Source organism: Athene noctua, chromosome 2 (genome assembly GCF_965140245.1).
Source record: "Athene noctua chromosome 2, bAthNoc1.hap1.1, whole genome shotgun sequence".
Taxonomy (NCBI): Eukaryota; Metazoa; Chordata; class Aves; order Strigiformes; family Strigidae; genus Athene; species Athene noctua.
In genome coordinates, this window is record NC_134038.1 from 51,621,419 (window position 1) to 51,635,229 (window position 13,811).

General features: G+C 40.1%; 1 protein-coding gene across 1 annotated transcript in view; it reads right to left on the reverse strand.

The window, feature by feature from the left end:
• Nucleotides 1-6,738: 6,738 nt before the first annotated feature.
• LAMA3 (laminin subunit alpha 3) overlaps nt 6,739-13,811 on the reverse strand; it is a 118,279-nt gene continuing 111,206 nt past the window's right edge. Inside the window, exons 70-78 of the mRNA XM_074899078.1 lie at nt 12,296-12,440; nt 11,881-12,038; nt 11,282-11,471; nt 10,841-10,981; nt 9,882-10,041; nt 9,614-9,741; nt 8,044-8,137; nt 7,599-7,718; nt 6,739-7,414 (exon numbers count right to left, since the gene is read on the reverse strand). Of these exons, the coding sequence (XP_074755179.1) occupies nt 7,269-7,414; nt 7,599-7,718; nt 8,044-8,137; nt 9,614-9,741; nt 9,882-10,041; nt 10,841-10,981; nt 11,282-11,471; nt 11,881-12,038; nt 12,296-12,440 (1,282 nt within the window). The 3' untranslated portion in view covers nt 6,739-7,268. The remainder of the gene's footprint in view (nt 7,415-7,598; nt 7,719-8,043; nt 8,138-9,613; nt 9,742-9,881; nt 10,042-10,840; nt 10,982-11,281; nt 11,472-11,880; nt 12,039-12,295; nt 12,441-13,811) is intronic.

The following is a 13,811-nucleotide window of genomic DNA, read 5'->3' on the forward strand; positions in this document are numbered from 1 at the left end:
GCAGGTGCTATTACCTAGCAATATAAATCCTCCATTAAATAGTATCTCATGCTGATAGATTTCGGCTTATTATGTTATTAACACATTGTTAATCAAAACTGTGTCTCCAAGAGCTGGACATGTGAGCCATTTGTTTCTGTATCCTTTAAAATGATTTCCTTTGTTATGTTTTCAGGCTTCAAAAAACTGATCCGAACAGTTCTTTCTGGATTGAAATTCTAACAGTCTTCTTCCATATTGATTTATAAATTACTGACATTCCTATAAATGTAATTATTCATTCTTACCAGTGCATAGTCCTCCTGTGACAGGAATCTTAGACATAGGCTCCCGCACAATAGAGAAATCTGTTGCTGTTCCCAGTTTAAATATAATTGAACAGAGACAAAAGATCATGATGCCAACTATCTGTCTTTCTATTCTGTGCAATAATGTAGCAGTGCTCAATCTTTATCAACGAGCGGGTGACATCTTAACAAAGAAACTGCATCTCATGGAACATTTGTATTGAGCTGTATTGAGGGAATCCAGCCTCCTCAGCCAGAAGAGACTGAGAGAACGACCCCCCTACAATCCAGGAGGAGACAGTGACCTGCTGCATCACACAGACATACACAGTCTATGGGACCGGATGGGATACACCCGAGGGTGCTGAAGGAGCTGGCTGGGGTGCTCCCCAGGCCGCTTTCCATCATTTACCAGCAGTCCTGGCTGACCGGGGAGGTCCTGACAGATTGGAAATCAGCCAATGTGATGCCCATCTATAAGAACTGTCAGAAGGATGATCTGGGACATTACAGGCCTGTCAGCTTGACTTCGGTGCCCGGGAAGCTGATGGAGCAGCTCATCCTGAGTGCCATCACACAACACATGTGGGACAACCAGATGCTCAGGCCCAGTCAGCATGGGTTTATGACAGGCAGGTCCTGCCTGACAAACCTGATCACCTTCTACGACAGGGCGACCTGCTTATTGGATGAGAGAAAGGCTGTGGATGTTGTTTACCCTGACTTCAGTAAGGCCTTTGACACCGTTTCCCACAGCATTCTCCTGGCACAAATGGCTGCTCGAGGCTTGGACAATCAAACACTTCACTGGGTAAAAACTGGATGGCCGGGCCCAGAGAGTTGTGGTGAATGGAGTTAAATCCAGTTGGCGGCCGGTCACGAGTGGTGTCCCCCAGGGCTCGGTTTTGGGGCCACTCCTGTTCAACATCTTTGTTGATGATCTAGATGAGGGGCTTGAGTGCACCCTCAGTCAGTTTGCAGATGACACCAGGTTGGGTGGGAGTGTTGATCTGCTCGAGGGTAGGGAGGCTCTGCAGAGAGACCTGGACAGGCTGGAGCCATGGGCTGAGGCCAACTGGAGGAGTTTCCATAAGGCCAAATGCCGGGGGCTGCCCTTGGGCCACAACAACCCCCAGCAGCGCTACAGGCTTGGGGAGGAGTGGCTGGAGAGCTGCCAGTCAGAGAGGGACCTGGGGGTGTTGACTGACAGCCGGCTGAACAGGAGCCAGCAGTGTGCCCAGGGGGCCAAGAAAGCCAATGGCATCCTGGCTTGTGTCAGCAATAGCGTGGCCAGCAGGGACAGGGAAGGGATCTGACCCCTGTACTCGGCACTGGGGAGGCCGCACCTCGATTCCTGTGTTCAGTTTTGGGCCCCTCACTACAAAAAGGACATTGAATGACTCGAGCGTGTCCAGAGAAGGGCAACGGAGCTGGTGCAGGGTCTGGAGCACAGGTCGTACAAGGAGCGGCTGAGGGAACTGGGGGTGTTTAGTCTGGAGGAGGCTGAGGGGAGACCTCATCGCCCTCTGCAGCTACCTGAGAGGAGGTTGCAGAGAGCTGGGGATGAGCCTCTTTAACCAAGTAGTAAGCGACAGGACAAGAGGTAATGGCCTCAAGTTGCACCAGGGAAGGTTTAGACTGGATATTAGGAAGCATTTCTTTCCAGAACGGGTTGTTGGGTGTTGGAATGGGCTGCCCAGGGAGGTGGTGGAGTCCCCATCCCTGGAGGTGTTTAAGAGTCGGGTCGACATAGCACTTAGGGACATGGGGTAGTTAAGAATGGTCAGGGTTAGGTTAATGGTTGGACTGGATAATTTTCAAGGTCTTTTCCAACCTAGACGATTCTGTGATTTCACATATGCTTCACATATGCAACAACCTGCAGGAAACACTGTAACTGGCCAGGGTGCAAAGTAATGATAGGGGCGTGTTTTAAAAAAAAAAACATTGTATTTTGAATGCTATCAGCAGCAAATCGGGAGACATAGTATGATATGAAGTATGATCATAGTTTGATTTCATTCCTACAGAGGATCCCCAAAATTGACAGAGAGGACATAAAGACTCATTGGTTATTTTTCTTGCAATTCTTTATACTTAGAGGATGCTTTACTGAGGCTCTGGCCATGACCAGACTCTGGCAGTTTTGAGATATCTGGGCCAGCTGCATGAAGGAGGTTTATGGTCTTGCAGTCTTAATGCCTTCAGTGAAGCTGTAACATTGTAATATGGCACTATCCCCTTTAATGTAAAGTAGTTCCTTTTGCCAGGGACATCCATTTAATGTATTTTTAGAAAATACAGACAGATTTACAGAAGACTGGACCATTGTGCCCTAAATTTCCCTACATCATTAGAGAAAGATGCAAAAGTTTTTTTAAATAAGGAAACCACAAAGATAATGTTAAGAGGCAAAAAGCATGGCAAGAGTTCATTATAAAGCCATAATGCATTTATAGCATTTTCAGTAAGACCGCATTTTCCAGGCTGTTTTATGAGGGGCGGAAAGGAGGCAGAGGGGAGAAAAAACCCCAGATGATTCACAGAGGACTCCAAAAGAAGCAAAGCTACTAGCAGGAGGAAGAGCTAAAATGAAATGCCTCACAGGTGACTCCAAATAAGTGGTTACAAAACCAGAGAAAGTTAACTCACCCAATTAATTTTGCTGCTGACCCAGTGAAAGGTTGATGGCTGTGTTTTACATGAAAGCTCCACAGTAACAAAAGCAGAGACCTTCAAGCTCATCCACAAAAGAAGTTTTACTTGGAAGCTTTTGTTATTAGAAACTTAACTTACAGTATCATTTGTAAGCAGTGAAAAGGAAAAATGTTTTCCTTGTATATGTATGCTTTTTTCTACAGTGAATGTGTATTTCCTTCTACCGTGCCCCGTGTTCTATTTCATTTTATTTGCCTGCAGTTCTCAGTGTTAGGCTTCTTAACTGTCTTTCAGCTCCCATTAATCTGGCTGTGTTCTGTAGTTATAATAAAGGGGAACTCACAGACCTTGGTGTCATCCACCTCAGATAACACAATCCTATTAAATCTAATCCAAATTAACTGGAAAAGAACTCTTTGCCCTTGTAACTTATATAGACAAGAGAGATATTTGGCGCTAGCAATACCAGTGTGGTTTAGTCTAGAGAGGAAATCTTCTGCTCTCCTTATGTAATTGATCTGGGATTCAATGAGCCATTATGACAATCTAAGCACACCGTTAAAGAGTGTGGGTTTTAAGCCATATACTCTCAGTGTATTGAACATTATATTTGATCCTTTTTCATTAAATTTTTCAAAACTTTCCTTAAAGCTTGAATTTCAAGATATACAAACCATATAGCAAAATTTTGCCAGCAGACATTAACATACACATTTCTTTGCTTATTACTTCTAATTTTAAGGCGAATGAATCAAAATGCAAGCTTTGCACCCCTGAATGCAAACAACTCCTAATAATGCAGGCTCAGAAAGGATGACTGGAGTTGAGAGTTTTTTACCATTGAAAACATTAGTATTACTTAAAGGCTTGAATAGCAAATAGTAAAGATTACTAGAGAATAAAAATTTACAGGGAAAGCATCTCCTATGGGAGTTATTTACTTTTATTCTAACACAGGAATTGGTAGGTTTGGGGGTCCACCTGAAATGCTATAGCCAAAGGAAGGTAAATAATTGATGGACGTTACTGTCACATGCAAACAACTGGATGATGAAAGTCTTGGAAATACTACTTATAATAATAATTAAAAAAAAAACCCATGACAGGGGATTTACCCAATGTTCACATTTCTATTTATTCTCGTAACATTTCCTCTTACTACAAGATTTAGTCACTTCTGGTCTGCTATAAAATGTAGGGGGAATTGTTTATTTAGACTTCTGTAGGGGTCTGGGCTGCATTAGATGGAAGCTAATGCAGAAAGCATGCAAATAGGAATACAAAGCCAATGGGAAAAGAACGTAGATAGAAACATAAAAGGCCGAAGGAAAAGTCAGTGAAAAAGAATGCAGATGGGAAAGTACAGGGCCAAAGACAATGTTAGCAACAGATAGCAAAAGAATGGACACCTTATGGTCAGCAAAAGAAGGAGTAGCTGTGGTCAGCAGAAGTGTACCAGTTTGTGCAGAACAAAGATACAGATAAAAGAAGTTTTACCGAGTTTTGGGCTTTATTTACGGAAATATAATTAACCCACGTAAATGCTTGTAGAAGCGCCTGAACAATGCATGCAGCCTATTAGAGAACAGATAACCACGTGTGTACAGAACTTAGAATACTATAAATGTAACCGGAATCAGAGAATAAATGAACCATCTGATCATCATATTGGTGTTGTGTTGTTCCTGGTCCCGCACGAGAAGACCCCGGCAGGGGTGGAAAACAACCCTGGCAGACTTTAACAAAGATCTTTCCTGGTGAACCTAAAGAGAAGTAATCTTTACGATTGAAATTATGTCGTCCATTCATTACTTGAAATTCTTGAAAATTCAGGCTCTTGTTTTCCAGAAGTTGTTTCCCATGTGAGAAAATTCAGAATATTCTAAGCACAAAACAGACAATGCATGATATACAGTTCAGTGTCTGTGTGGATTTCTTCAATAATAAGAAGTCTTCATCAGGCTAATCGAAACAGGATAAATTCTTTCCTCATGTAAAGATTATCCACTGGCTCTTCAGGATCAAAACACTTTTTACACCTGATATAGAATTAGCTGTTAAAGTATAAAACCTGAAACTTTAGTTGGCTTTTATTGATAGTCCAAGCAAGATGTGACTGTCTGACTCTATAGAAGCAGTACAACTGAAGAACCTGGGGGGGAAAAAACAACCACCAAGAACCTTGAAACCAGAGAGACTTTTCTACTTTTTTTGTTATGCATGAGGATTGTACTGGAATTAATACTTACTAATCATTATAATGTACATTTACTCAAGTCTTTATACATTTTTTATTTCTTCTTGTCAGCATTAAAACTACTTCTGATAAAATAAAATCAGATGGAAGGGAATTGAAATCCAGGACTGGATCCAGGTTGTGATGCAAAAATCTTTGCCATATTTGCATTTTCTGAGGTGGGAAGGGAAGAAGAAAAAGGCTTTTTTGTGTCTAAAGAAAATCTGCTTCAGAAAGCAGTCTGGTGAGCAAGAGATATTAAATGTTAATTGCTCGATAAAGTTTAACTGTTTTTCCTTTCTCCTTGTGGAAATTTTCAGTGTCAGCTAAGGCCAGTAAATCAATTGAGTGTTTCCAGAGTTTTGGTCATCTGAATATTTGACAATCTACTTCAAAGGCAGGGAGCTTTATGCATAGAAAGGATTCAGTTGTTGCTATCTGAAAAGATGATTCTCAAACCCCTTCACCTCTAGGTCGATAGGTATTTCTGTCCCATGTGGCAGGCAGCCACACTGGAGAAGCTGTTTCTGCAGAGCATCTTCAGAGAGAGGGCTCTGCCATTACGTGCCAATCCTCTGCTCTCTCAGAGGCCTCAGCCCTGGCATGCTTTCATGGCATCCCATTCCCTCCAAAACTAGCTCTACAGCTGAGAAACCTCTGCATGAATATAGGACTTGCCTGTAACAGAGCTGCCATAAAAGAAAAAGCAACACAAGGTTTGTTGTGAACAGCTTTCTGACACTTTTGCCACCCTGCAAAGCTGCAAATTTGATAAGGGATTAATGACCAAAGCCATAAGGGCTGCTGGTCCAGCATCTTCTTCTATGAATCCATCCTCATTCCAAACACACTGACAACAGACTGCGGCACGTTGAGCAAGAAGGCAGTGGAAAGTGGGAGCAAACATTGCATTAGGTAGGAAGGAGGGTTTATTCACATCACTGTCTACTCCTGCCTAGGACCAGCCTTAGAAAATGTTTTAATTTTGAAAAAGAGCTTTGGCATCATGGAAGTGGAAAAAAAGAAAGTAACTATCAAAATGCTGCTTCTGAATGATAGTGGAAGAAGCAGCCACATCAAGTCTATGCAGTCCAGCCCTGCATTCTGGGTCCCCCACCTGGGACCAACTGGGTCCCCCACCCTCCATCATGGGTCATGATCAGGTATGATCTGGATGTCAAAGAAGACAGTTTTGCTGTTTTAGTCCTGCAATTCATGCTGCATAACTGTAGCAGGAGCAACTGCTGTTCCTAATATAACTTGTCTTCATTTAATCAGAGAAAAAAAAAAAGCCTATGGAGGAGACTTTCTGGCTCTGATGATTACAAGAAAAATTGCTCCTTTCTGAGGTTTTTTTATAACCAAATTCTAATAAGCAGAGATGATGGACTCCTGCTTATTCAGGCAAATCAGCTTCTCAAAGCTACAGAAATATTTGCATAAAGCAAGTAGGATTTTGCAGCCTCTAAAAAGGTCATCAAGAACCACCAGTTTAAAATAACCAAACAAGAAAATGGATGGTTTTAAGAACATACTGCATTTATTTGGCCCCAGAATTCCTAGCATTGTAACAAACTTCCAGAGTTTCACTCCTTAAAGTGCTTCAAACTCCATTTATATTATTATTACTTTTAACATTAATGTACATTTCTGTATAAACATCAAGAGAGATTTATATTTTTATAAAATTCTTTATATTAGTGGATCAAATTTGCTCTCAAGATGACCAGCATTAAGGCAAATTTCCAAAATTAAGACACTGGAGTTGCTCAAGTCTATGCTATTGTAGGTGAGAGCAGAATTTGGCCCAGTAGGGTATATACAGTTACATTTTCTGCACATATTTCAAAAGGCACAATAGATTATCCTGGAAATCAATAGCATTTAAAAGGGAGTTTATCAAGGCAAATACTTTTAATATACTTTGGCACAGTCCACAACCAGAGGATGCATTTGCTCACCAGCCGTTCTGAATAACCAGCGTGATGACAGTGACACGGTGATCAGTAAAAGGGGAACCCATGTTGCATGAATTCACACTTCAGCAGAGCCAACTTGATGTGTCTACAACTACTGTAACAGCAAAGTTACTTTGCTGGGCACCCATGCAAACTCACTACTCCATGAACCTCTGAAATCCTCCTGGTGGAGACACGTTTGTCATTGACATTAATATTCCGAAGACAGCCAAAAAATGGGTCTTTAACTGGAATCCACAGCGTGTCCAAATTTGCTACAAAAAACAAGGTAGCAAGTTCAAGTTAATAAAATAAGAACAATTTTAAAGAACATTAATTACTGCAAGGCTATCAAAACAGGGGAAATGATGTAGGACTACGTGCATGAACAGGAACTTTGTTTTGGAAAGGAAAAAAAAGACAGTAGATACATGAAAAAATAGGAAGCAATAATACTACCTGGAATTTTGCCAAAGTAGAGTGGCTGATGCACACGTCTAGGAAGGGAGTGTGGAAGTCCAGTGGTATAGTTACTTTGTGTGCCCACCTCTAGCTGCACCATGTTCTCCTTCTGAGAGACTGCAAAGAAGCAAGCAAATGAGCACTCTTTCTCAACCCTATTAAAGAATCAGCTAGATATTGCACTACTTTTAAATAGCATCTGTCTTGAAATTTAACTCATAGGAAAAATAGGTTTTATTTTCATTCCAAGTCAGATTGACACATCTAGATACTTCGGGGCTAAATACAGCCCCAAACCGCTCTCTTATATAAAGTCTTGAATTAACACAATACGCTTACATTGTTGTAAAGAGTATTCTCAGAATAAACAGAAGTGAAATAATTAATAAAAATCTGGACCGTCCTTTCAAAGTTTCAGAAGAACTGGTATGATACAACGCACCTGCAATTGTATGCCACTGTCCATCAGACAAAGGTTGCTCAGGTATGACAGATGTCTGGAATTCTCCAGCACCACTATTTCCAGCAGCAATGACCTGTTAAGTTACCATGGCAAAGAAAAGAGCAACAGAAAAATGCGGTACTTCAATTTAGTGAACTTGTGATGGCTGGGTTTCACATACTTTTAAGAGTCACAGTCAATATATACATATTTCAGAAATTATCCTCTCCAAGAAGAAAGTAAACTTCCCTAATAGAATCCCAGGAGAGGATTATTTCACAAATTTTATGAGCATAAATACATACCTTTGTCTCTCTCAGTCTTACAAAATTATGTTAGTTCTTTTGACATAATCTCTTCGAGACAAGGTCCTCCTACTAGGCCCTACCTTCCTTTCCCAAAGCAGTCATCTACATGCTCGCCATCTCCTGAGAGAATCTCTGCAATACACTTCTCTGGCCTTTCACACTATTTTGGACTATTTCTAATTCACTCACTAAGCCTGAAGCCTGACTACTTACGATGACATTTTAGCAAGCACCTGCTTGTGCTTTCTCACATCTTGCTTCTCATTCCTTGCCAGTGCCTTTTTTTCTCAACATCTTCCTCTCAAACTCTCTTTTGGTGAAAACAAACTTGGTAATGGTCAGGTAACTGAGTCCACTTTCTATCAGGCTGATTGATGGTGTCCCACTGACCTTTTATTCCTTCCTGTTGCATCCTGTCCACACTGACAGCCAGCATTAATCTAAGTTACTGCTGAAAAAAGTGGTCAATCTTGCCCTCAAAGAGTTCCCAGCTGTTGATGCCCCTGCTTCCACATGCTAGTTGTGTCTTGAAACAGATCAGTGGTCTGGGGGAAACTAACTAATAACAAAAAGGTAAATAATAAAACCAAGTTTCCTAATACGGGAAGAGATGAGCAAAACTGCGGTTTCTGAAGTAGGTAGACTCATGCTGGTTTAAACTACGCTATGAGACAGCAGGTTCTGTGGAGCACTGACATCCTTCTATTTGATGTCTCTAGCAGCAACCACAACAGTTTTGTAGTCCAAGACTCACATTCTGAAGCTGTTACATGATGAAAAAGCAACAGTGATAATAATCCCCATCATGATACACTCATCAGCTAGAGAAGAAAATGCTCACACAAAGCAAGACTGCTCAGGTTCTATAATGGATGTCGTTAATAGAGCTGGATCAGTACAGCTACATGATGACTGATGTAGGAGTGGGAAGAAGCCATGGAGTTCTGTAGCCTCTGGCCAAAACTCCAGTGGGTCTTTGCAAAGGCTCAGAAGCCTGAGAAAAATAAGAATGTGCTCTGCTGCTGACCACTGCGAAGAAAGGATGTGCAAACTAGTGTGCACACAGTGGAAGCTGCTGACATAGGCATAGAGACCAGTTAAATTCTCGATTCTCCATGTGATGGTTTTAAACAACTCTGAGGCAGTTGTTTAACGTTACATCTATAGACAAATGTTGTAACACGGAAGTTCAGAATTCAGGGTCAGAATTCCCCCTGCTGAATGAGGGCAATACAGCTGAAACAGAAACAGCCTGTACTTACCTTTCCTCTTTCCATGTAAACAGTCAAGTAGTGGTCTTGCTTGCTTCCAGCATGGAGGAGTACACCTGTTGAACTCCTTGGTCGAATGGTAAATACAATCCTAAAATCCAAGCCCATCAGCAAATTACCTGTGGAGAATTAAACAGTGGGTAGAGGAATGATCACAGGAGAAGATAATTGGAAAACCAAGTAAAAAATAAATTTAAAAAATCCATGCACATACACACTTAGAAATAATTTCATATACCATAATCTCTACACAACTTACCAATGGTGATATATCCTCCTTCATTAAAGAAATAAATCCCTGTGTCCATAGGAACATCCAGACATGGAAGCACACCATTTTTTTGCTGAGGTGCATTCATGATTTTTCCATTCATCTTAAAATTCCTCAGGCAGCCCTTAAAGCTGTCCACTGGTATATTCTGCAAGCATATTGCAAAACATGAATACTAAAGCATGATGGCAGTTTTTTTAGTAAGAGTACCCATTATTCTTTTGTACTGTTAGACCGTAGAAAGCCAGCTGGCACTAAAGGCCCCTAAATGCCATCTCTGATGCAGAAAAAGGTATTCCAAAATTTTGAAAGGGAGCTTAAAACATGAAAGTAACAGCTGATTTTAACATAACTCCTGCTTGCAGAACAGATACTTCCCAATGATTTTTCAAAAAGACAACATGACATGAGTCGTGAAATCTCAAGTACACCCTTCCCTTCCTAAGAGGCTGTTTATTTAAATCTGATTTTATAAAATGCCATGCATCATTAATTGTTATCCGATTTTTAAAGTAATAGGAACCACACATATTTCAGATTAAAATCCAGTTTTACATTCATAATTCCTTAATGAGAAGGATTCCTTTGCTTCTCACAGATTATTGCTTAGTCCACTGAGGTAAATATTCTGTGGGAAGAGGGTATTCCTGGAATTACAAATGTGGCTTTGATATTTTCTACTTTTTAAATAATAGAAATGAAAACAGTACATGGTTGTCATCAGTGTCTCAGCAACACACATTGAAAATATGGGTACAGCTGTGAGCTGTGTGAACAGGTGAGGAAAGAGATCCGCAATGAACAAACACAAGTCACAGACAGTGTTCACTCAGTGCTTGGAAATATTGCCCAAACCTTTTCAACATGGAAATCCTGCATATTAACACTTTCACATGTAATTAGTGCAGCATAGGGAGCATGGGGGGGTGGATGTGTCAAATATTTACGTGTCTTTTCAGTGATGGCAGCCCTCCCACGTAGATTGGTGACTTAATGCTGATGGCAGAATTTGTTGCTAATCTTCCATGCTGGGCCCTTAGACCATCAACAACAAGGCGGACGTTCTTCCCATCCATGCTGCAGACCACCTTTGTAAGGTGCAAACATAACAGAATGAAAAACCGCAAGGCCAATGAAAGCCAGTGGAGATTTTTTTTCTTTAACTTAAAACACTGTATTTTTGAAATATTTAAACTGAAAATAACATGCTGTGACCATCAGTCTCTATAAACTCTCTCATAAGAGAGACCTGTCAACCACATGAACTTTCAGGCACAGGTATTAATTCAGATGACTAAAATTAAATTTCTAATACCTTGAAAATTCAATAGGCTGTGCCTGCTGAATGCTTGTTGTGGTTTCACCAGTTCCCGTGCCATACTACTTACTGTGTGCCACTGCCCATCATTGTATTTAATACTGGTTTTGATTTTGATTCGTTTTCCTCCAGAGCCAAGTGAAAAGACAAAACGTCCTTTTGATATGTGGAGAGCCATATAAGAGTCCCCAGACCTTTCCTCCATGAAAACTATTAATCCTCTTGATGATCGAGTCCGTACCTCTACAGAAAAATGTAACCTGTATTGGAAAGTAAGCATATTCAAATATACGTCTATTTTGTCACTCGTATTCTTTCTGTTCTCCAGAAAAATGCCAGTGAAACTCCATTTGTGAAATGCAGGATAGCTTTTGTGTGGAATCACGATGCACTATACTGCCGACATTTTTGAATGTGAACGAAAGCTGATGCATTCAGGCTTAGGACTTGGCATCAATATGCACTGTAATTGTCCACCACATCCAAGTCAATCTATTCAGTTTGGATAAATGTTAGCATCGAAAAAAAATGCCTGAACCTTTAGAACCACTCTTCTGTTATGCCCTAAGACATAAGCAAGAAGAAAATCCTAACTCTTAGCACCCAAAGAAAGCAAAGCAGCTTTGACAGTTCAAGTGTTAGGAGGAGAAGAGAGAACATTTATATTACCTGTCTGTAGATGAGGGTGGAGAAAACATGTAGGATAAGAAACTGTTGGGGATGTTTCCAAGAAGATACGCTTCACTGCTGGCATTTAACTCAGTTGGTAAAATGTGGTTTTGCACATTAGCAGCTTTCAAATAATCAAGGTATTTTTCATTCTGTACCTGTAAGACAGAACGGAAACATTTACTATGCTTGCCCATGAAAAAAACGACATTTCAATCTACACATTTAAGAGTTCCCACCTGAAGCAGTCAACAGTCTTCTCTAAATGACAGGGAAGCTGTTATCATTCTGGACAGGTATGGGTTTAGATGGAAGGAAAATAATTACATCTGTATCTCAGTTCTACAAACCACAGCTGTGCAGACAAAGCCTTCGCATCAACATGGAGCAAAGATGACAGGAAAAATAAGCATACCTTGAGCATCTTAAACCTGAGAGGCTTTTTAAATTCCTTCAGCAGCACTGGTTCAAGGTTCTCGTATTTGTGGCAAGCTCCGAGGGATACACCAGTCTTTGCAGTATAATTAACAAGATTTTGAACCTCAGGGAGCTGACCTGCCCTAGAGTGATGAAAGCAGTAAGTGCTGTGACATAGCATTCCTTTTCTTTAGTGTAATCAACAACTACATAAATAGATTTCCCAGTGACCTGATGTTAAAGTACCAATTTTTATTTTTCAGTTAAAAATGTAGGTTCAATACTGTAAAATGTATTCATATTTATCCTGGTTCTGCTCATTTATTTTTGACTATGGAAAAACTGATGATTTTTTCTCATCTCTTCCAAACAAAGTATTTTTGCTAAAAGCTATCTATGTTAAAAAACCTCAAACTAATATTGACATTGAAATAAGGGGGGAAAATGACAGCAGTCTTGATTGAATAAGATTTCTGGATCAGACTACAAAACTTTGCTGGTTAACTATGCATAACCAGTGGCAGATCAAGAAAAAACAGCAACATCAGGTCCTGCTAACTCAATGATTCACTCTGTCCTTAAATAAGATGTTCTAATGAGATCTGTCAAGGGGCAAAGCCATCATAACTTAATATGTAGCTTTAGTATTACAGCCAAATCATCAGAAAGACTGTCAAAACCAATTTCCTGTATGTATAAACAGTAATATTAAGTAATACTGTCATATGTTGTACACAGCGTCTCTAATCAGTACATTACAAAGCACTTTACAACTAGAAAAAGCAATGAAGCTCCTTGCCTCTGGTTTTCTATGAGAAGAGTGACAGAGTTGGGAGCAGAACCTGAACTTCTTCAATTTTGGTCCAGTTCTCCATTCACTCGCTCAGACTAGGTACCGTATTAATTCTCCATCTATTTTTGTACTAAAAGCAATCTTTCAAATTTGTTTTCTGATAGGGAGGTTAATGTACAGATTACTTCGTTGTCTTGCAGTGCTTTAGATGAACATATAATTTGAGCAACCTGATCTAGTGAAAGAGTTTAGACTAGATGATCTTTAAAAGTCCCTTCCAACCCAAATAATTCTGTGATTCAATGATAATCCAATCAAAATACACTATTTCTTGTGAACTGTACACGTGTATAAATATTTAGCAAAACTTAGCTAAAACAAAGCACCACTAGGACATCACTTGTGACTCAAGGAATGCTTTTCTTTAAATAACATATTTATGCACAATTTTTCTCCTAAATTTTGCCTGTAAGATGTCTCTAATAACCAATGTGGAAAAAGATATAACATAAATCAGGCACATGGCTTCTATAGATTTGCTCTCATTGTTTGTGTAACTGTTTTAGTTCTGTCAGTAAGCTTTGCTCGTTTCATTACCTGGCTCCCTGTGTAGCTGTATGATACAACCTAGAAAATCTGTTTGGACGCCTTGTTGGGACACTTCCAATTCATTATGTTGAGTTCATTCTTTGATTAAAAGACTAATAAACAGGTACGATTC